Source organism: Pelobates fuscus, chromosome 3, assembly GCF_036172605.1.
Source record: "Pelobates fuscus isolate aPelFus1 chromosome 3, aPelFus1.pri, whole genome shotgun sequence".
Taxonomy (NCBI): Eukaryota; Metazoa; Chordata; class Amphibia; order Anura; family Pelobatidae; genus Pelobates; species Pelobates fuscus.
Window position 1 is genome coordinate 287,939,250 of NC_086319.1, and position 22,294 is coordinate 287,961,543.

Consider the following 22,294-nt stretch of genomic DNA (forward strand, 5'->3'; position numbering starts at 1 on the left):
GTGTCTCTCAGTGTCTGTAGTGTGCCAGTGTCCCCATGTCTCTAAGTGTCCTCTAGTGTCCTAGTGACATGGGGACACTGGGAGACATGGGGATACAAACACTAGGGGACACTGGGCGACATGGGGACACTGAGAGACACATGGGGACACTGGGCGACTTTGAGACCTGGTAGACATGGGGCACTCCCAGTGTCCCCATTCCCAGCCAGTGTCCCCAGTATCTCAGTATCCCCATGTCTTCCAGTGTCCCTGGTGTCTCTCAGTGTCCGTAGTGTGCCAGTGTCCCTAGTGTCTCAGTGTTTCCTAGTCTCCCAATGTCCCAATGTCTCCCAGTTTCCCCATGTCTCCTAGTGTCTCAGTGTCCCCTAGTATAAAAGAAAAAATCTCAGGCACTCACTGTGATAGATTTAAGGAGGTTTATTGGACACCGTAACGTTTCGACCTGTACCCAAGTCTCCAGTGTCCCCTATGTATCAGTGTCTCAGTGCCCCCTGTCTCTTAGTGCCCATAGTGTCTCTCAGAATCCGCTAGTCTCAGAGTGCCCCCAAGTGTCTCAATGTCCCCTAGTATAAAAGAAAAAAAATCACAGACATGCCCCCTTTTTGTGTATGTTCGCCCTTTTGGCAGTTCTGGTTATGTGATTTGTGTCAGTTGCCCACCCTTTTACCCCATCCATAGACTTCCTACTTTACTGGACACTGCTGTTAGGGGGTATGGGTTTACTTGAAAGATGAAAGTGTGAGATTAGCATAGGGTATGTGTTTTCTCATAGCTGCATCCTATTAGTTTCCCTCCAGTACCAACTCTATCAGATACATGACGCTTAGGATGTAGGACTGTTTTAGGTCAATAAGATTTTGTAATTAAGCCCATCATAATTGTCAGCACCAGACCCACTGGGCTTTTAATCTGGCCCTGGTGCAAGTGTGCGTTAATAGAGGGATCCCGTGAGCGTGAATACAAAATTATATATGCTAAGAGTCTGTATTTGTGGTTGCGGAGTGTCAATCTGTCTATAAGTGATGTATTTTTGTAGAGAGCTAATGTGGTTGTGATTGCGTTTTTGAGTATGCTTGTTCGTTACCTCTCCTGATTTCACTTTCACACTCAATGTCACATCCAAAAATGCTTTTTCTTTTCCATGCCTTTTTTTAAATTTATTTTAAATTCTTTATTTTTGGTGCATTGAAATAGATACAAGCAGTCGTATAAATGCCACAACAGCATGAATGACAGTCACTTAAACATTGCAAATTCTTTGAGGTTAGGCTAAAGCATAGCTTGCACATTTTGTTATAGAGGGTTAGTGGTCACAACGGTGGTGTTTTCCATGTCTATGGTGAGGGTAGTTTTTAGATTCTTGTCCACCCCGTGGGGTGCTTGGGCGTAAATCGGCAAAGGGTTTGGCTTGCTATATCCCCATCCCTTTGCGTGGTATGAATGAAGTTTGGTGCAGTGATGGTGTGGGTAGTGGGGTCTTGTTAGTGGTCTATGTTTAGACTAATGTAGGTGCGTAGCCCGACTCTTGGAGCCTAGGTTAGGTGCATACGTGGGCTCTGTAGTGCCCCTTGGGTGAGTTATTGGCTTGAGTGGGTGTTCCGTGCTTGTGTTATGCCCTCTAACCCCAGGGCATTAGGGGGGGGGGAGGGTGTTCGCTTTCCGGGTGTGGGGCCTCCTTTTTAACTCCGTCGTATCTCAATGGGGTCTTCTAGTCGTGTCTAGGCGATATGATTGGGTGTGAGTTGGGGGGTTTAAGGATAACTTGGTGAAACAGTATAACAATAAACATAATATGAGTTAGGTGTTAGTATGGTTTACAGCTTATAGTCACAATAGATTTAAGTTATAGGTCCAGGTTGGTCTTTGGACGATGACAGCCCCAGCGTTGTCAGCAGGGCAGGGCCTTCTCCTGGGTTAGTGAGCTTGAAGTGGTCTTCGCCCTTAGTCACCCATAGCGCTCTGGGGGTCGCCCATCTATACGGAAGGCCTGCTGTTTGCAGTGCGGACGTTATTGATTGCATGCTCTTGCGCCATAGTAGGGTGTCCCTGCTCAGGTCTTGGAAAAAGTTGATTTGGTGTGTTTCAAAGACGTGTGATGGTTTCCCCTTAATAGCTGCCATTAGGGATATTTTATCCGTTAGCGACTGACATCTCAGTATAATGTCGCGTGGGGCTGTCTGTGGTGCTTGTCGTGGTTTGGCGATGCGGTATACGCCGTCGAAGGTAAATAGTTTTGCCTGCTTAGTGTGAAGAAGAGAAGCCACCAGACGCCTTATAAAATGAGGTAGTTCCTCCAATGGTACCGCTTCAGACACTCCCCGAATTTTAATATTTTTTCTCCTGCCTCTGTCGTCTAAGACATTGATTTGTCTGTTAACGTTAGCTTGTGCTGTTTGAATTTGGGCGACTGTGTCTGTGAGATCATGGCGCAGGTCTCTCACCTCTTGTTCCGCCGTCTGTGTGCGAGCTGATAGTGCCTGAACCTCCGCTGCTAGCCCTTTCAAATCCGCTTGCCACATTGATTGTAAGTTTGTTTGAAGGCTGATCAACATTAACTGGATATCCTTCTTGGAGGCTGGGTTTGAGTCCTCGGCATTCTGTGTGTGCGAGCTGTCAGTGTCTGCTGTGGCTCCGTTATGCATGGAGTCGCCATCTTCCGACCGCCCGGGTGAGGCTGGCCTCATGTTGCGGGTCCGCGGCGGTGGAGGGGACTGTAGCATGCTGCCGATGTCTTTGTGCGGTATGGAGGTGCCTGAGGCTGGTTTGAGGGATCTCCGTCCCATTTCTTCTGGGGTGTAGAAGTCCTCTTCTGTGTAGCAGGGGTTCGTCCCGAGCCACAACGTTAGTTCCCTTGTGAGAGTCAGGTCGCGCGTGCGGTAGGCCCCAGGTCCCTTGACGCGGCGTTTTGTGCCCGATTTTTGTATAAAAGGCATCTGCCGGTTCCGTCGGGTGTCGGGGGTAAGTACCCGTCGATCTTTTCGGCTGATGGGCTATTGGTTGTGCGTTAGCCGCTCTGAAAGGCCCTGGATGCTCGGAGCTGCTCGAAATGGCGGCCTCTTCGTTGCGCTGCTAGCTCCGCCCCTTTCCATGCCTTTTTGAATCAACTTTACCTCCTCATCATGAAGGGTAATGCAGCATGGTGAACTGCCTAATCAAGTACATATCAGAGCTGCTCCCAAGCCCTCACTGTGGAGGGATGTGTTGTTACAATATGAGCACCCAGTGAGCATTCCTGGTTTGTAATTGAATAGACAGGCTCTATGCAACTACACGTGTTCGCATGAGCAGCAGCTCAGGCCCTGAATATGGTAAGCTAATGTTGGCTTAGCTTTAGCAGGTGGTTGCATCCAGTATGTAGCTGTAAATAAGGTTAGTCTTCCCCATATATGCAACCTCACCAGAGCTCATTTTCACTCACATTTTGTGTATGAAAAATTGAACCAACAAAGGTGTAAACTGGTTGCAAGCATCACTATAGTGTGCCCATATTCACATTAGGATTATATTTTATAATCCTCACATGTAAATAAAATATTATCTTAAATCTCTGGGGAATTGCCTTTATAATGAGTATCAAATTCCATAATAGAAGTAGGGCTACCCAAAAGGTAGATCCCAAGATGTTGTAAAACTTGCATGATGCTTTGCAAGCCTTTAGAATGATGAAGCATCTGTCACGTATTCATCTGCACATGAAAATGTGGTTAATGGCATTTACCGTCCTGACAGGAAAAGTTGTGCTGAGCAACATTACCGTCCTGACAGGAAAAGTTGTGCCGAGCACAGGGGAGGGCTGGCAGCCTTAGGCCTGGGGGACAAAACCAGTCAAGTGGCCCATTGCACCACCAAATCAGTTCACCATCCATGCCCACCTTTTCCTGGTTTTATAACGGATATTGAGTAGCTCTTTGACATACCCGCTCCTTCACAGCTCTGACTTTCAATGTTGTCAGAGCGCAGGCTGAGAATCTCTGAGCCTGTGCTCTCACTCACTAACTGAGCACCGGAACCACGAGGGGGAGGATATAATCTGACTGCACCTACTGCTGGTGCGCATCAGTGGACCACCAGCGAATCGTTTAAATTGAATATGCTGGTGTCCCCAACTTGTGAGCTGTGTTTTGTCCGCCGGGCGCCTCTGTTGTCATGGCACCCTGCGTGATCGCACAGCTTGCACACCCCAACGGCTGGCCCTGCTGACACACACTGATGTTACTACTTAGAAATCCCTCAATATTAATACAGACATCAGAGTAAACACGAATAAACTGTGGAAACTTCTGTTAACTTCTGTGAGCTTAACTTCTGTGGCTGGTAAAATATTTGAAAGGTTATTAAGGGATAATATTCAAGAATTCCTTGAGAAGAATATGGTTATCAGCAAAAATCAGCACGGTTTTATGAAGCACAGGTCATGTCAAACTAACTTGATTGCGTTCTACGAAGAAGTAAGTAGAAGTATAGATCAGGGTGTTGCAGTGGATGTGATCTATTTGGATTTTGCCAAGGCATTTGATACAGTTCCACACAAAAGATTAGTGTTCAAACTCAAGGAAATCGGTCTCGATGAAAATGCTTGTTCTTGGGTAGAACATTGGCTTAAAAACAGAATACAAAGAGTTGTCGTTAATGGTAAATTTTCAAGCTGGACAGAGGTGGCAAGTGGTGTCCCTCAGGGGTCTGTTCTGGGACCCCTTCTATTTAACATTTTTATAAATGATCTTGAAGACAGCATTGAAAGTCATGTTTCAGTGTTTGCAGATGACACAAAACTTTGTAAAATAATACAATGTGAGCAAGATATTACTTTGCTGCAGAAGGATTTAGATAGACTGGAGGACTGGGCACTCAAATGGCAGATGAAATTTAATGTTGAAAAATGCAAAGTTATGCACTTCGGCGTAAAGAATACACAAGCAACGTATACCCTTAATGGAAGTGAATTAGGGATAACAACACACGAAAAGGACTTGGGAATTGTTATAGACAACAAACTATGCAACAATGTGCAATGTCAATCAGCAGTGGCCAAGGCCAGTAAGGTATTGTCATGCATGAAAAAGGGCATTCATTCTCGGGACGAAAATATTATTTTGCCTCTCTATAAATCACTGGTAAGATCACATATTGAATATGCTGTGCAATTTTGGGCACCTGTTCTAAAGAAGGATATCATGGCACTAGAAAAAGTGCAGAGGCGGGCTACAAAATTAATAAAAGAAATGGAACATATCAGCTATGAAGAAAGGTTAACAAATTTAAACCTATTTAGTTTAGAAAAACGTCGCCTGAGAGGGGATATGATAACATTATACAAATATATTCTAGGCCAATACAAACCATTGTGTGGAAATCTATTCACAAACCGGACTTTACATAGGACACGAGGTCATGCGTTTAGACTAGAAGAAAGAAGATTTCATCTAAGGCAAAGGAAAGGTTTTTTTACTGTAAGAACAATCAGGATGTGGAATTCTCTGCCTGAAGAAGTGGTTTTATCAGAGTCCATACAGATGTTCAAACAGCTACTAGATGCATACTTGCAAAGACAGAATATTCAAGGATATAATCTTTCAATGTAGGGTAATAACTGCTTGATTCAAGGATAAATCTGACTGCCATTCTGGAGCCAAGAAGGAATTTTTTGTCCTAGCTTGTTGCAAAATTGTGCTTCAAACTGGGTTTTTTTTTTTTTTTTTTTGCCTTTTGGATCAACAGCAAAAAACAGGTGTGAGGAAGGCTGAACTTGATGGACGCAAGTCTCTTTTCAGCTATCTAACTATGTAACTATGTAACTATGAAACAGAGCTGATCCCCTCCAAATTTATAAAGGTTTGCTTACTGGATTTGTTGTAAGATTAAATAATGCCTCCTCCTCTCTCTCTCCCATGTGCTGCTCTGTAAGCTGGGAGGAAGTGAAGAGTAATCACAATCTCCCAGCACAGCGGCACCTGTGGCTGCATGGGGAACAGCTGAATTTGCCGCCCCCCATGTGACATCACAATGCCCCACCCATATGATCTGCCATACGAACTAACGCCAGTGCTGCTTACATTAAAAAGCCTGCAGGGACCGGCTATAGACACCAGAACCACTTCATTAAGCTGAAGTGGGTCTGGGGACTATAGTGTCCCTTTAATGTGAGGTAAATTATAGATTAGTGTCACTATTACTATACTAGATTACTTACAACCAGATGAGGATGATGATGGGCTGCAGTTTGGTTCCACTGGTCTGGTGTAGCACAGGATCTCTGGAGGCGGTTTGCAACTGTGGTCACAAAATTCAATGTTCTGGGAGAATTGGAAGCAGCTCCATTTTTGGGGGGCCCCTTACACAGCTCAAGGTCTGGGCCCCAGGGCCTGACGGTGAGTATGCCCACAAGGCCCACTAATAAGTCCACTTATATGTTCCACCCACCCATGAGTTCGCTCACAGGGAGTGGAGTGTGTAGGGGATGTGTTATGTGTTATTGTAGAGGATCCAATATGTGTGCTTATGGTATGTAGTGTATAGGGATACCAGTTTGTGCAGGTGATGCAGTGTGTTTGTGTGTAGTGGAAGCAGTGTCTATTTGTGTATAAGGGATGTATTGTGTGTTTCTGGTTGTGTGTAAGGGATGCATTGCGTGAATCTGTGTTTGTATGCATAAGGGATGCAAGGTGTGTGTCTGTATGTGTGTGCATCGAGTGTGTGTAAGAGATGCATTGTGTTTCTGTGTGTATGTAAGAAAAGCAGTGTGTGTGTTAGGGTTTGCATTGTGTGTTTCTGTGTATGTGTGCAAAGGATGCATTGTGTGAGGGTTGCATTGTGTGTGTGTAATGGATGCATTGTGTGTTTCTCTGTGTGTAAGGGAAGCATGTTGTGTTTCTGTTTGTGTAGGGATGCATTGTGTGTTTCTGTGTATGTATAGGGATGCATTGTGTGTGTGTGTGTGTGTGCGCGCGTAGTGTGAAAGAGCTCCCTGTCTTGCCCCCTGTCCTATAGAGCTGTCCCTTAAAGCTCTCCCTTGTCCCTTAGTGGTCTCTCCTCTCCCCCACCCTCCCCTAGCAGTCTCTTCTTACACTCACCCACCCTCCATGTGTTCTTCTTACCCCCTCTCCTCCCTGTGTCCTCCTCACCCCCCTCCATGTGTTCTTCTTACTCCCCCCTCCTCCTGCTGTTACTCCCCCCCTCCTTCACTTACTCTCTCCCCCCCTTCACTTACTCTCCCCCCCCTTCCTTCACTTACTCCCCCCCTTCCTTCACTTACTCTCCTCCTCCTCCTTCACTTACTCTCTTTCCCCTCTCCTTCACTTACTCTCTCTCCCCTCTTCTTCACTTACTCTCTCTCCCCTCTCCTTCACTTACTCTCTCTCCCCTCTCCTTCACTTACTCTCTCTCCTCTCCTTCACTTACTCTCTCCCCCTCTCCTTCACTTACTCTCTCTCCCCTCTCCTTCACTTACTCTCTCTCCCCTCTCCTTCACTTACTCTCTCTCCCCTCTCCTTCACTTACTCTCTCTCCCCTCTCCTTCACTTACTCTCTCTCCCCTCTCCTTCACTTACTCTCTCCCCTCTCCTTCACTTACTCTCTCTCCCCCCCTCTCCTTCACTTACTCTCTCTCCCCCCCTCTCCTTCACTTACTCTCTCTCCCCCCCTCTCCTTCACTTACTCTCCCCCCCTCTCCTTCACTTACTCTCTCCCCCCTCTCCTTCACTTACTCTCTCCCCCCTCTCCTTCACTTACTCTCTCCCCCCCTCTCCTTCACTTACTCTCTCTCCCCCCTCTCCTTCACTTACTCTCTCCCCCCCTCTCCTTCACTTACTCTCTCCCCCCCCTCTCCTTCACTTATTCTCTCCCCCCCCTCTCCTTCACTTACTCTCTCCCCCCCTCTCCTTCACTTACTCTCTCCCCCCTCTCCATCACTTACTCTCTCCCCCCCTCTCCTTCACTTACTCTCTCCCCCCCCCTCTCCTTCACTTACTCTCTCCCCTCTCCTTCACTTACTCCCCCCTCACCTGTAGCGTGGCCGAGCTCCTCTCCGGTCCGCAGTGCCCGGCCGGAGTGATAGGAAGGTGCACACTCAGTGTGCACTTCCTGTCAGTCCGGCCGCTTACAGGAAACAGAAACTCCTGTTCCGCGCGGAGTTTCTGTTTCCTGTAAGCGGCCGGACTGACAGGAAGTGCACACTGAGTGTGCACCTTCCTATCACTCCGTCCGGGCACCGCGGACCGGAGAGGAGCTCGGCCACGCTACAGGGGAGGGAAGAAGATGTGCTGCAGCCGCCTGAGGCTCTTTACAGAGCGCTCAGGCGGCTGCAGCATTAGGACCGGCCCTGCAGTGGCCGGTCTTAAAAGAATTTAGGGCGGCCTGGGGGGCAATTGCCTCCCTGCCCCAGCCCGCCCCTGGCTGAGCAGCATTGCCGTCCTGACAGGAAAAGTTGTGCTGAGCAGCAATCATGCACACCTGGTAATTGCCTTTGGGGTCAAAGGCTGGTTACAGCCAATCGGATCCCGAGGAGGGGTACTTAAACAGAATTCTCCTCTTGCTCATTGCCCTGTCATGGGTTCATGTATATGGTTATCCGAGAGTGCATTCATGATCTTGATTTTCTGGTATTTGACTTTGGCTGTTTTGACTTCCCTGATATCTGGAATCCTTGTCTTTTGGCTGTCCATCATCTTTGTGTCTGATTCTGTGTCCCTGACCTCGGCTAGTATTTTGACTATTCTTGGAGACCTTAAGTCCGGCCATTCTAAGGTCCGGTTATACATTATCCTTAGTCCTAGGTGTGACACAGCACTGTGTGCTGGATCAACTTGTAATCCTGACAGCATCATGGAAGGTGTAGTTTTAAAACATCTGGGGATCTTCCCTTTGGGTACACCGGATCTACAGTACCCATATGATTACGTTAACCTAGATAATTTTGTATCATTGTCTCTCTTTTTTCATCCATTTGTTGCATTAGCTTGATACATAAATGAAAGAAAGCAATTTCTGAGTTTCTAACTAAGCTACATAGAAAAGTACCTTTCCTTTGTTACACTGTGCTCCATCCGGCACAGCTCCAAGATCAAATGAATTGTTTCTAGACCGGAAATCTAGTCCCCAGCAAAATGAGTTCTTGATAGGAGTCTGAATTACTGCAGTGTATTTATCAGGGGTTTTAATGTTTCTCACATTCTCACACTGAAGACGTCCACACATCACATCTCTGAAGAAAACAAACAAAAAAAAATAAAATGGAATAAAGTTGTAATTGTAATCATATAATCTAAAGTTATCTAGAAATGTGAGTACATGATCAAGGTTTTTCATTAAAAATATATGATTTCTTTATGTTCCTGGTGCCTAACAGGAATGTGGCGAAGAGCTTTGAGCTGAGAGAGTTTTATTGCAACAGAGTGTGGAATCTGAATTTACGCTTAGTGCAATTATTATGCAGTAAAAAACGCAATCAAAAAGCCCCATACTGAGTGTTATATATAAGAAAAATTATGTATAAATCAATGCATTCATATAAAAATGATCATCTAGAAGGAACAAATCTACAAAAATGACGAAGAGCTTGATTATATGTTTGCCACAATCCTTGTACAATAAGGCGATAATGGTAAAATAGCCATTGCCGGAAAATGCAGCAGGACACCCGGCGGAATGCACCGATACGAATCCCGCAATTAACAGCAACACGAGTGCTCAAACCGGCCACGAGGCCTAAGCGGGAGCGGAGACTGGTGCCTGGGGGAGGCGGCCGCTCGCCCGGCATGGGAACCGCTCGCAAGCAAGAAGCACACGCTGCTCCGCTAACCCCCCCTCTGGACCGGCGGGGGACATCCCTGTCCCTGCCGGTGCAGACTACCCCCGCAAAACAACGCGAACAAGCGACTGACCATGCGGTGAAGCGAACCTGTAAGGGAGATGTTAAGATGGCGGCACAGGCACGGCCTGCGACACAGAGCACTCATAGCAACCCACCCAAACATACTTGGGCATTCTTTGACCGGCTCTGCGCAGGATTCTGGACGGAACTCAATGCCGGGCGCTGAGCCTTCAAGATGGCGAGGAAAGCGGCTGCGGCCTGGATTCGCCCGGCGGTCCGGCGAACCTTGGGCGGACTCCCGCCACGAACTAACAGAGGGGCTTCCCGACTAAAATGCCGCCGAAAAGCGAGATGGCCGGTAAAGCTGACAAGGCCCTTGAGAGACAGCACCCACACATGCTCAAACAAACGTAGGACCGGCCAGTATACCCGACCTCTCAGCCACTCGGAGATTCCGGAGACCTCTAACCTGCATGCCGCACCCACCAACCTCCGAGCCCCAACCCGCAGCGAAGGGACCAACCGGAAAGGCACACAGCACACACAGGCCGCTGGACGGGTCCGGAGAGAGGAACAAGCGAAGGCTTCGACCCCTGGAATGCTGACAACCAAGGGAGGAAGGCAGCTGTACACAGACAGCCTACCAGTACAGGGCATCGGCTGAGCAATCTACAGGACCACTCACAGCATGCAGGGGCCAATGGCGGTACACACGGTACATAGAGCCAAGCAGACACTCAGAGACGAGGTTAAAGAAACTTGTCAGGCCTAACCCGGCAATGGACTTGTACACTCTCCTTATAATTCTTCATTTTTAAATAACGTTATCTGCAGTGCCCCTGCTTACATGCCTATTTAATGCTTACCCTCATGCATATATTAGACCAACCTTTTAGTAGCCCGTAATAGCTTGAATTGCCAGGATCCAGTGGTATCTTACCTCGATCATTACGTCTTTTATATAACGTTAAACATGCCCGACATTAAGCCCTGTCGAGGTCGCAACACCACAGGCAGTAGCACTGCATAAAATCTACAGCATAAAAAGCATACACCCAGCTACTTATATTAAACTGTTCAAAGCACAGGGATGAATACCTTATTGTTTAGTATAACTGACCTTACAAGAAGCAAGCTTACACCTGTTTAACTTTAACTTTACTTTTATACTCGAATTGTCTAAACCTGTTCAAACATCACCAACTTGTTGACCCTTGTAGTCAGCTTATGACAATGTTATGTTATATCACTCTAAAGCATCAGCAATGTACAACCAAACTGTTTATAGCCACAAAAAATGTGCTTGTCTTACCATGTACCTCTATGTTTCACTGTCTTCATGCGCTAGAGGATTACCTTTGGGGTACCTCACCAGCGAATGTTATCAACTTACGCACAACAAAAATAAAGAATTAAAAAAAAAAAAGAAAAAAGAAAACAGCACATACTCAGACAAAGACAAGTGACTCACGAACCAGAACAACAAACACACATCATGCACTACATATAATGCAGACGCTAGCACCACTACCCAAACCCCTCACATATCTCCTAAACCCAACAAACAAAGATTACAAAACCGAAGCGCTCCCCTACACCCCCCCCACTTGCATACCTCCCCCACAACACGAACTCACAAAAATTGGAAATACCCAAGACATGAAACGCACGAACACAAACATCGCACACTCCGCTCCCGCCAGCACCGTAAATACTCCCATCTCCCTGAGTCACCGGTACTCAACGCACTATAGATGCTGCAGAAGACAGAATACCTACCGATACACTCGGCGACCCTCTTGGTATCTGAATCCAGGAAACTCCAAGAGGGGCGCGACTAGGGACCCCACTCTATCAACAACCGTGACAGATGCTACACATAAGAGGGACACTACTGTTTTCTCTGAAGTTATATGAGTTCGCCAATTTTTTTGTAATGTACACCCCCTCCCGCACTCTGCTACCCCAAAAACAGCCTACGAAACCAGATCATAAATCCATAATGTACTTAACGCATAAGGGTATGAAAGTAACAATTGGAAAAGTTGCACAGATACTTCAAAGTACCGATATGTGAAAGTGAATGCACCTATGTACCCCCTCCCCCTTTTTCCATTCTGTACCGCGAATGTTGTTTCTTTCAACCCCTACAAAAAAAAACTAAGAAAATGATAAATAAAGAATTTATAAAAAAAAATACATATTTCAGTAATAGAGGTCAAACTCTGCTATATCTCCCAGAGCACACCAGAAACAGATAAATAATAGAAAATAAAGGTCTATTAACACACGATATCATGAACCAGTTACCTACAGGAACAATAGTATCATCTCACCAGTCTGACCAGTATGTTTCATATTTAAAACAACACTAATGTGAAAAAATTAATGATAGGGAGGATATGAGCTGAACACCTAGCAAAATAAGGAATCTGCAAGAAGACAAACACATTATTATAGTTCTTGGTTTAGTGCAGGGGTAGGCAACCTTTTAGCAGCACTGTGCCGATATAGGATTGTGATGTCCTGTAGCGTGCCGGTCCTATTTTTTTTTTTTAATTCAAGGTGTGTATGCTGCCGTATTCTGCTTGTGTTACTTTTACTGTAATTGCTTTGTATTGTTGTATTTGTGCGTATATGCAGGGCCTTCTTTAATAGTGACTGGACCCTGGGCAAAGCATTTGCTTAGGGCCCCCTGGACCCTGTCCCTCCTTCCCAGGCATGCAATCACGTCCTCCACCTCAACGCAGTGGCGGACCTAAAGTAGAGAGGTGCAAGAATTTTTGGGGGTCTCCCTGTTGCACGGGTGATTAAAAGGTAGATCCCCATCTGTCGTGCAACTCCAGAAATGCATTGATAGCTGGGGCTCTACCATTTACCCATGTTTGCAGGTCTGTATTTAGCACTAAACAGTTTTTGTTTGTTTGAATGTAAACAGGTTTTTGTATGGAATTTGTTTGTACGTGGTGTTGGCGTGATTGCAAGCATGTATTTGTGTAGTGTTGGTTTTTGAATGCAGGGGTGTATTTACATATAATTTTGGTGTGTAACACAGACATGTGTTTGTACGTAGTGTTGAGATTTGAATGCAGAGGTGTATTTGTGTGTAGTGTTAGTGTGTGAATGATGAGATGTATGCACATATACACACACAGAGATATATACACACTGAAATGCGCACACACACACACACAGATACACACACAGACATACTGACACACACACAGACATGCTGACATACAAACATACAGACACACACAGATATACTGACACACACACAGACATACTGACACACACACAGACATACTGACACACACACAGACATACTGACACACAGACACACACAAAGACATACTGACACACAGACACACAGACATGCTGACACACAAAGACATACTGACACACATACTGACACACACAGATATGACACACATACATACAGACACACTAACACACACACACTGACAGACATATTGACACAGACATACACTTTAAAACCCACCCTCCAGTTTCCTACCTTTCCTGCTGGTGGTTGAAGGTGTTGGGAGTTGGGGTCTAGCGCTCTCTGCCAGCCCCCCTCCAATCTGCCTACTCTTCTTAACACATACATGTGTTTGTACGTAGTGTTGAGATTTGAATGCAGAGGTGTATTTGTGTTTAGTGTTAGTGTGTGAATGCTGAGATGTATGCACATATACACACACAGAGATATATACACACTTAAATGCGTGCACACACACAGATACACACACAGACATACTGACACACACACAGACATGCTGACATACAAACATACTGACACACACAGATATACTGACACAGACATACTGGCATACACACAGACATACTGACACACACAAAGACATACTGACACACAGACACACACAAAGACATACTGACACATGCTGACACACAGACATGCTGACACACAAAGACATACTGACACACATACTGACACACACAGATATGACACACATACATACAGACACACTAACACACACACACACACACACACACACACACACTGACAGACATATTAACACAGACATACACTTTAAAACCCACCCTCCAGTTTCCTACCTTTCCTGCTGGTGGTTGAAGGTGTTGGGAGTTGGGGTCTAGCGCTCTCGGCCAGCCCCCCTCCAATCTGCTTACTCTTCTTTCCCGCGCGCTCCTCTTTTTGTGGGAGGAAGTAATGCGTGGCCGTCACTTCCTCCCAGCCTGCTGCCGAAAAGCAAGGGGCCCGCTCGCGCTGGTAAAGCGCCTCAGCGTGCGGCGGGCCCCTGCTGACAGAAGCCCACCAGGTGGTCCTTTGTGCATGGGCCACCCGGTGGGCCTCCTTAGTGTGCAGATTACCGGCCAGAGGGTTAGAAATAGTTGAGGCCAGCAGGGCTCACGGTGCAGCTGCCCAGTTTGCCCTGCGTTAAAGATGGCCCTGCGTATATGAGCTATTATATTGTTTATGTTCATGAGTAGTTTATGGCAGGGCCGCCATCAGGGGGTGACAACCATGACTGTTGTCATGGGCCCGGCAGTCCTGGGGGGCCCAGGCACCCAGGCCCCCCATTCCCAATGTGCATACATATATATAGCAGTTATCGCTATATACATGTGTTTTGGCAGTGGCAGAACTACCTGAGGGGGCCCATCGGGTGGCCCATGCACTTAGGGCCACCCGATGGGCATATCTCTGAAGGGGCCCGATCAGTGCAGTGGATTTTTAATAGCTAGTCCGGGCCCCTTTAAGGATCCTGGCACTGGCAGTGCTGGGAGGAAGTGAGCTCACTTCCTCCCAGCTAACACCCGCGCGGGATGAAGCACCGGAGAGTGTGAAGAGGAGAGGAGGACAGTCAGACCCACACCCACACCCACATCAGCCCCAGGCCCCCAGCCAGCAGAGTCCACCCTCCTGCAGCCTAAAGGTAAGAAACAGGAGGGTGGGAGGAAGCATTGGGGAGTGTGAAGAGAAGGACAGAGTCAGACCCACACTCACATCAGCCCCAGCCAGCAGAGTCCACCCTCTTGCAGCCTAAAGGTAAAAACATGAGGGTGGGAGGAGAGGAGGACAGAGTCAGACCCACACTCACATCAGCCCCAGGCAGCAGAGTCCACCCTCCTGCAGCCTAAAGGTAAGAAACAGGAGGTTGGTTAAAAAAAAAGTGTCAGTGTGTCTGTATCTATGTGTACCTGAGTGTTTGTGTGTGTCTGTCTGTATCTATGTGTACCTAAATGTGTGTGTGTGTCTGTCTGTATCTATGTGTACCTAAATGTGTGTGTGTGTCTGTCTGTCTGTATCTATGTATCTATCAGTGTGTGTATCTATGTGTACCTGAGAGTGTGTGTGTCTGTCTGTATCTATGTGTACCTGAGAGTGTGGGTGTCTGTCTGTATCTATGTATCTATCAGTGTGTGTATCTATGTGTACCTGAGAGTGTGTGTGTCTGTCTGTATCTATGTGTACCTGAGAGTGTGGGTGTCTGTCTGTATCTATGTATCTCTCAGTGTGTGTATCTATGTGTTTGTTTGTATCTGGTTGGTAGTGTGCACCTGAGTGTATGTTTTTGTTATTGTTTTATTCTTTGATTTTTTTTTTATAGCAGTGCTGCAGCTTTTATGTTCATAGTTTTCTAGTGTCTGTGCTTTTGATTTTTATGTACACTTTTTGTCCACAATCATTTTCACTACTTAGTTGATATTCCCCATTTATTTTAGTTTTAGTTGTGGCTCTATTTAAATGTTTAAACAGATTGTTAGTTTGTTTTGGTAACTTTGTTGTAATGTATATCTTTTCTATTTGGCGCTGCCTGTCCATGTTGTGTACGTTTTTATCTTGCATAGCCTGTCTTATATTTTATGTGCATGGCCCATTTTCGGTCGTTTGCATTTATTTTTTAAAGTGTGTTAATTAGTGCAATACATAATTTATATATATATATATATATATAATATTTTGCTGGAGCGCTAACGCTTTCTTTGTTTTCTGAGATTCTCAACTAAACCTGTGTTTATTTGGTGTTAATCTGCCCATAGAATTGATTACTTTATTGTTGTTTTTCTACATTTTTACACATATATTTTATTTATATTTACTTTTTATGTGTATCTGTTTATGTGTGTCTGTATGTATCTGTGTCAATGTGCACCTGAGTGTGTGTGTGTGTGTCTGTATCTTTCAGTGTGTCTGTATATTTACATGTATGTCAGTGTGTGTGTGTGTATGTGTTAGTGTGTGCATGTGTGTATATATGGGTGCCAGATTGCACCTGAGTGTGTATCTCTGTGTGCGTGTATCTATGTGTCTGTATCTGGGTGTCAGTGTGCACGTGAATGTATGTGTGTGTGTGTGTGTAACCGTGTCTGTATATTTCCATGTATGTCAATGCATGTGCCTGTATCTCCTATGTGTGTGCATGTATGTATATCAGTGTGTGTATGTGTCTGTGTGTCAGTTTGCACCTGAATGTTTCTGTGTATATGTTTGTATGTCTATGTATCTATGTCAATGTGAACCTGAGTATATATGTATGTGTAACTGTGTGTCTGTGTATTTGCATGTATGTCAAGGTGTGTATCTATCTGTGTGTGTGTATACACTACAGACAAATGCACGCTTGCATTCAAACACCAACATTCAAATACACACATGCTCCATTCAATACCATGTTTATATTCAAACACACATACACTGCTGAGTGCTAAATACAGCCCTGCAAATTGTAGATCCCCAGCTAGCAAAGCATTCTGGGACTTACAACAGATTCAGAACTACACTTGGCCACTTTACACACACTGCATCCACTAAACACACACTGTGCATTGACTACACACACACAGAGACTCTGCATTCACTCTACACACATACAGCATCCTTGTGGGCAGATTCAAGGACAGCCCTGTGGGCGGACTCGTGAGTGGGCTCTAGGGGCCCAGACCTTGAACTTTGTCAGGGGCCCCAAAATTTCTGATGGCAGCCCTGGTTTATGGTATTGTGTATGATACATATGAATGTGGGCTGTGTATGGGGGCCGCTTGTGCAATTGTGTGTGTGTGTGGATGGATATGTCACAGTGTGTGTTTGGTAGTGTGTGGGGGCTTTTTGGGGTATTGCATGTGAGGTTGTGTGCATGTATGTGGATTGTTAGTGGTGTTTCGTTTGTGCGGATTGTGTGTATGTTTGTGTGTGGGCTGTCCGTATTATTTGTATGAGGGGAGGGTTATTCTGCATTTCTGTGTATATCTAGCAGTGTGGGTGGCTTCCCTGGGTTCCAGTGGGGGCCAGGCTGGCAAGGTACAGGTCAAGGACAGGAGCTGCAACAGCAGCTGCAGGCTGCTCTACTACAGTGTGGATTCCTATTCACAAGTGCTCTGAGATCACTACCTCTACGTGCTGCAATGCATAAATTGAGGATTGTCCTTCACCACCTTCTCGGATTAGCAGATATCTGAAGTTTTACTGGGACTCCTGATAGGCCAGAGCCTGTTTTTCTCTAGCAGCCTTGAGTGCCGTGCAAAGGCACCTCGAGTGCCGTGCATGGCACTAGTGCCGTAGGTTGCCTACCCCTGGTTTAGTGGTTAGAGTACTTGTTTGAAGTATCCTCCATACAGGGGCTTTAGCTACTTGGCAGAAAGTCACCCCTCTTTTGTTCGCCTATTGGTTAAAATAGGAAAACAAAAAAAGAAGGATATTTTGATTGTGGTTCAAAGCAACATCAGTAAATCACTTGCTCACATCACCCTGTAGCCATATAGTGTAGGCAGTAGGGAAGCACAATTCTTTTTTTTTTTTTTTTTTTATAAATGGCTGTGGTTTGTAAAATGTAGTGTCAAATTAACTTGATATAATCAAGCTTAATTCTTCATTTACATTATCGTATATGTATCTCTTGAGCCATATGACTTACTTAGTATCACATTGGATTATCTCACTATCTTTGCCACAGTTTCCAAATCGGTCGCCCACGGTATTAACAGACTGGAAGCAGGACAAAGAAGCAACTGTAGCACCTGGAAAGGAGACAAATGACACATCCTCTTAAATTCCAAATTAAAAAAAGATATATATATCAGAGCCAAAATGAAACAACATATTTTCCTACTATCAGAACTGTATACATTGGAGGGTATGTTTAAAAAGTGTCTGTCCTGAAAACTGGCACAAATATGGAAAAAGGGCATAATCCTCAATGCAATGTGCCTGCAGGTTTCACTGGCTTACAAAGTAACTGGACTTTAAGTGCAAAGAATGAACAGAAATACTAATGATCAGAAAGAGGAAAGAATCACTTTTTCTCTCTCTCCACAGCCTCCTCTTCACCCTTCACTGAAATCATCTTTACTGCTGGTCTCTGTTAATTCAATGCTTAGCCACAAAAAAAAATAAAAAAATTGGGAGGGGGCTACTATGCATGCAAAGCATTTGCACCTTGCTGCTGGTGGAGCATGCAAGCATGGTGGGCCAGATGGAAGAAGTCACCTGGAGATGTGACATCAAATATCATTCCAATTCCCATCAGTATGACTTCTGCAATTTAAGAGAGCATTCACATGGATATTTGCATGCATAAGACACACCAAATCTCATCTCAACCCGTGGTCACTTGAAAACATATTTTTTCATGGACATTACACATACTCGTCATCATCATTTTGCCAGCCTGTCCTAAAGCACACAGGCATGTGATACTGGTGCATATAGGGGGATGTAAATGATTTTTAGGTTAGGATGTCCTACGTTCAATATTTATAAACCACACACGTCAAAAATAGATGAAGGATATTAGAAGAAGTAATCAAGATTTTCTTCCAGTTTTAAACCCCTCAAGGCCACTTTTAGGGGTCCTGGGATTTTTGGGAAGAGCCATCATTCATTCTTCTATTACTGGGGAACTCCCCATTCAATTTTTCTCAAAGGAGACTAATGACAGTCCATATGGGCCCTTCTTGAGACCCAAAACACCTATTTGTATTTATTCTAAATGTATATCAATTCACATAAATATTACATTATACCAATGTTTAAATCCTAGCTAAAGACATGAGTGAAAACTTACTTTCTCCAAATATTTTCTGGCAGTGTTTGTTATAGTTATAGCACATTTTTTCATAACACACAGACTGCCCATTGTGACATGGAGAACCATTTTGCATATAAGTGTCTGGAGGACAAGTGCTAGATATTCCATCACAGTATTCTGCTAGGTCACACTCAGTGCTGGCCATTCTGCAAGGTATTCCTCTAGCGACAAACTGTAAGAAAGAAACACATCTATAGATAAATATGCAAATATGCTGTTTTACCCCTCATCATTCTATTTATAGTACACGAATCATAGCATGTGCGAATGAGCAAGTGACCTTTCAGCACCACCATTATTATAAGGCAAGGTATACTGCGTCATTTTTAAATGCCTCTCTTTTGGCGTCAGAGCTATGCTTTAGGCTTATGAATAGGGTTTAGACGCCACCTGGCCTGTGAGTCTGTGCACAGGGGCTTTCCAGGAAAAGTTCTCCAAGTTTCAGTACAGCAGGGATTAGCAGAAGCGTAGTCAAGGAAAGCCAAAATCAGGGAAGCCAGAGATCAGAGTAGTCCAGGAGGAAAGCCAAGATCAGAAGCCGGAATCAGACAGGAAATAATGGAACGGAGATCCGACGAGACAGGAACCAAACAAGGGAACCAGAGTCAATGAACTGACACCCCTCCCAGGGTGTGACAGGCTTTTATATCCAGCCAATTAATATGGCACAGTGGCAAAAGACCAGGATTCACAAAGCCAAAGTCCAGGGTTCAAATCCCCTGCTGGGCACTCCTGGGGTAACCTCCTCTGGCAGACTGGATGTCACGGCGAGAACCTTGACAGAGACCCATGGAGGGGTTTGGGGGGAGGAGACATTTGAAGGCTGTAATGAGACACTGGGAGGGGTAATGAGACACCTGGAGGGACTAGGAGGGGGTAATGAGACGATGTGAGGGGGAATGAGACACCTAGAGGGGCTGGAAGGGGGTAATGAGACACTGGGAGGGGGAATGAGACACCTGGAGGGCTGGGAGAGGGAAATTAGACATTGGGATGGGGATGAGAAGTGTGTTCATACTCCTTTAGGTTAGTTAAATTCATGTGATTTTTTTGTGCATGATCTTTATGGCACTATTCTTTTATCTAGTTATAATTTTTTTTGCTTTAAAATGTTTTGCATAGTGGTTGTGAATAATGTGAATGTGTGCAGATATGGTTGGCTCAGATCTTGAAAATTGCTCATAGGAACCTAAAAGGACACAATAGGTATCCAGACCACTTCAGCTCACTGAAGTGGTCCGTGTGCACTGTCCCTTTTGCACTTAGTGCTGAAATGTAAAACACTGCAGTTCTAGAGAAACTGCAATGTTTACATTGCAGCACTAAGTCTGCCTCCAGTGGCTGTCGCCCAGACAACCACTAGAGGGCTTCCTGAATCGAAACGGACCTTTGGTCAGCTTTGTATTCCTGGTATTTTTAGTATTACTTTAAACCTGTAACACTGGATGACGAACTGGGTCCTTCATGCTGGGGAAGCACTTAACGCTGGATGATGGACCCGGTCCGTCATGTGCTAAAATTAACCCGAGATCTCCGCAATCGCGGCGATAACACTAGATCTCCGCAATCGCGGCGATAACACTAGATCTCCGCAATCGCGGCGATATTCAAGGCAGATCGAGAGCACCCGATCGCGCTGTCCCTGCAGCTGTGATCGCTTTGACAGGCTGTCAGAGCGAGCACATGTGCTGCAGGGACTTCTGATCCGCCTCCCTGTGCTTCTGCGGTCAGTGTGAAGTGCAGGGAAATGGATCAGTGCTGCCAATCTTCTCCCTGTGTAAAAAATTAAGTAAAAGTTAAATCCCACCCCCATTCCCCTGCTTTAATAAAATTAACCCCTTCCCTGCCAACTGATCACTGACTACAGTGATCAATTGGCAGGGACTACATTTTACTGTGATCTGATTTTTACATTTTATTTTAACCCTCAGGGGTTAAATTTATTTTATTACTTAATTAAAATATTTAAAAATTAAATATTTAGCTAGCTGGGGTGGGTGGAAGTTAGTGGGGAATTGGGGAATTTGGTGATAGGCTAGCTAGGGATTAACATCAAAATATATATATATATTTTTTTAAAGAGTTAGAAAAGGAGTTTTAATAATGTTTAAAAAAGTACGGTAAATAAAAAAAAATACAACCCCCCTTACCCAGTCCTAATAGAAATTAACCCCTTCCCTGCCAGTTGATCACTGCCTACAGTGATCAAAATACAGATCACAGTATTATACTGTGATGTTTTTTTTTCTTAATCTCTGAGGGTTCTTTATTATTATTTTTTAACCCTCAGGGGTTCAATTTATTTCATTAATTAATTTAAATATTCGGAGTTATGGGAAATTGGGGGAATTTACTGTTATATTACTGTGTGCTGCTTACGGCTAGTTAGGGGTTAACGGTAAAAAAAAAAATTAGAAACATTTTAAAAGTGTAAAAAAAGTTTCAAGAAAGTTTTAAAAAGTTACATTTAACGGGAATGGCTGTGTCTCAAATGTGCCCTTTCAATATCCACATATACCTGGCAAAGGTACATAAGGGGGTATTGCTGTACTCAGCCGACATAGCTGAGCAACATATGAAGTATTATACAGCCGTAGCACACATAAGGTTTGCAAATGATACTGTGCAAACTCACTTTGTGTGTCAAAAAGGCAGAAAAAATGCTTATTACTACTACAAGTTAGCGGTACAACCCAGCGGAAAAATGATCCCACGCTAAGGTTCAAAATATGCCTTTTGAAATACCCTTCTTTAAGAAATGGTATGCTTTATGGTGTAGCTGAAATATTTAGCATACTCAAGTGCTCCAAAGTGGGACACGGGCACATCAAAACCCTCCATGAAAATTCACACTTTAAAATCTGAACTTGTCACGCCTCTTTTACAGCACTGTAACTTCACAAAATAGTGTCTAGTTCATGGGTCGTCAACCTGGTCCCTACCGCCCACTAGTGGGCGTTTCAGGATTCCAGGTGGGCGGTAGGGATTTTCAATTTTTTTTTTTTATAAATTGGGCAGGCGGGCGGGCGTGAGCCGGCGGTACCACTGTGACTGGGTACCGCCATCACCACTTGCGGCCCCGGCGGCAAACCGCCGGGGCCGCATATGGAGGGGTCCATCGGGTGGCCCATGCTGTCAGGGCCACCCGATGGATGTGGATTGTGAGGGGGCCCGGTCAGCGCTGGGCGCTTTAACAGCGCGACCGGGCCCCCTGTGAAGACATCAAATCTGCTGGGAGGAAGTGATTCCCCGGTCACTCCTCCCAGCATACAGAGAGCCGCGCGTGAGGAAGGAGGAGGAGGGAGTCAGAGTGGGAACTCTGACTCCCATGCACCTGAGCCACCACTGGACCCCAGGGAAAGTCACCCTCCTGCACCTTAAAGGTAGGAAACAGGAGGGTGACTTAAATATA

The 22,294-nt window shown here is 45.2% G+C and overlaps 1 protein-coding gene across 1 annotated transcript in view; it reads right to left on the reverse strand.

Annotated features, from left to right (window-relative positions):
- The window catches only part of LOC134601780 (disintegrin and metalloproteinase domain-containing protein 9-like), a 145,487-nt gene that overhangs the window by 10,553 nt on the left and 112,640 nt on the right, over positions 1-22,294 (reverse strand). The window contains exons 13-15 of the mRNA XM_063446281.1: positions 18,859-19,054; positions 17,710-17,812; positions 9,016-9,199 (exon numbers count right to left, since the gene is read on the reverse strand). Coding sequence (XP_063302351.1) covers positions 9,016-9,199; positions 17,710-17,812; positions 18,859-19,054 — 483 coding nt within the window. The remainder of the gene's footprint in view (positions 1-9,015; positions 9,200-17,709; positions 17,813-18,858; positions 19,055-22,294) is intronic.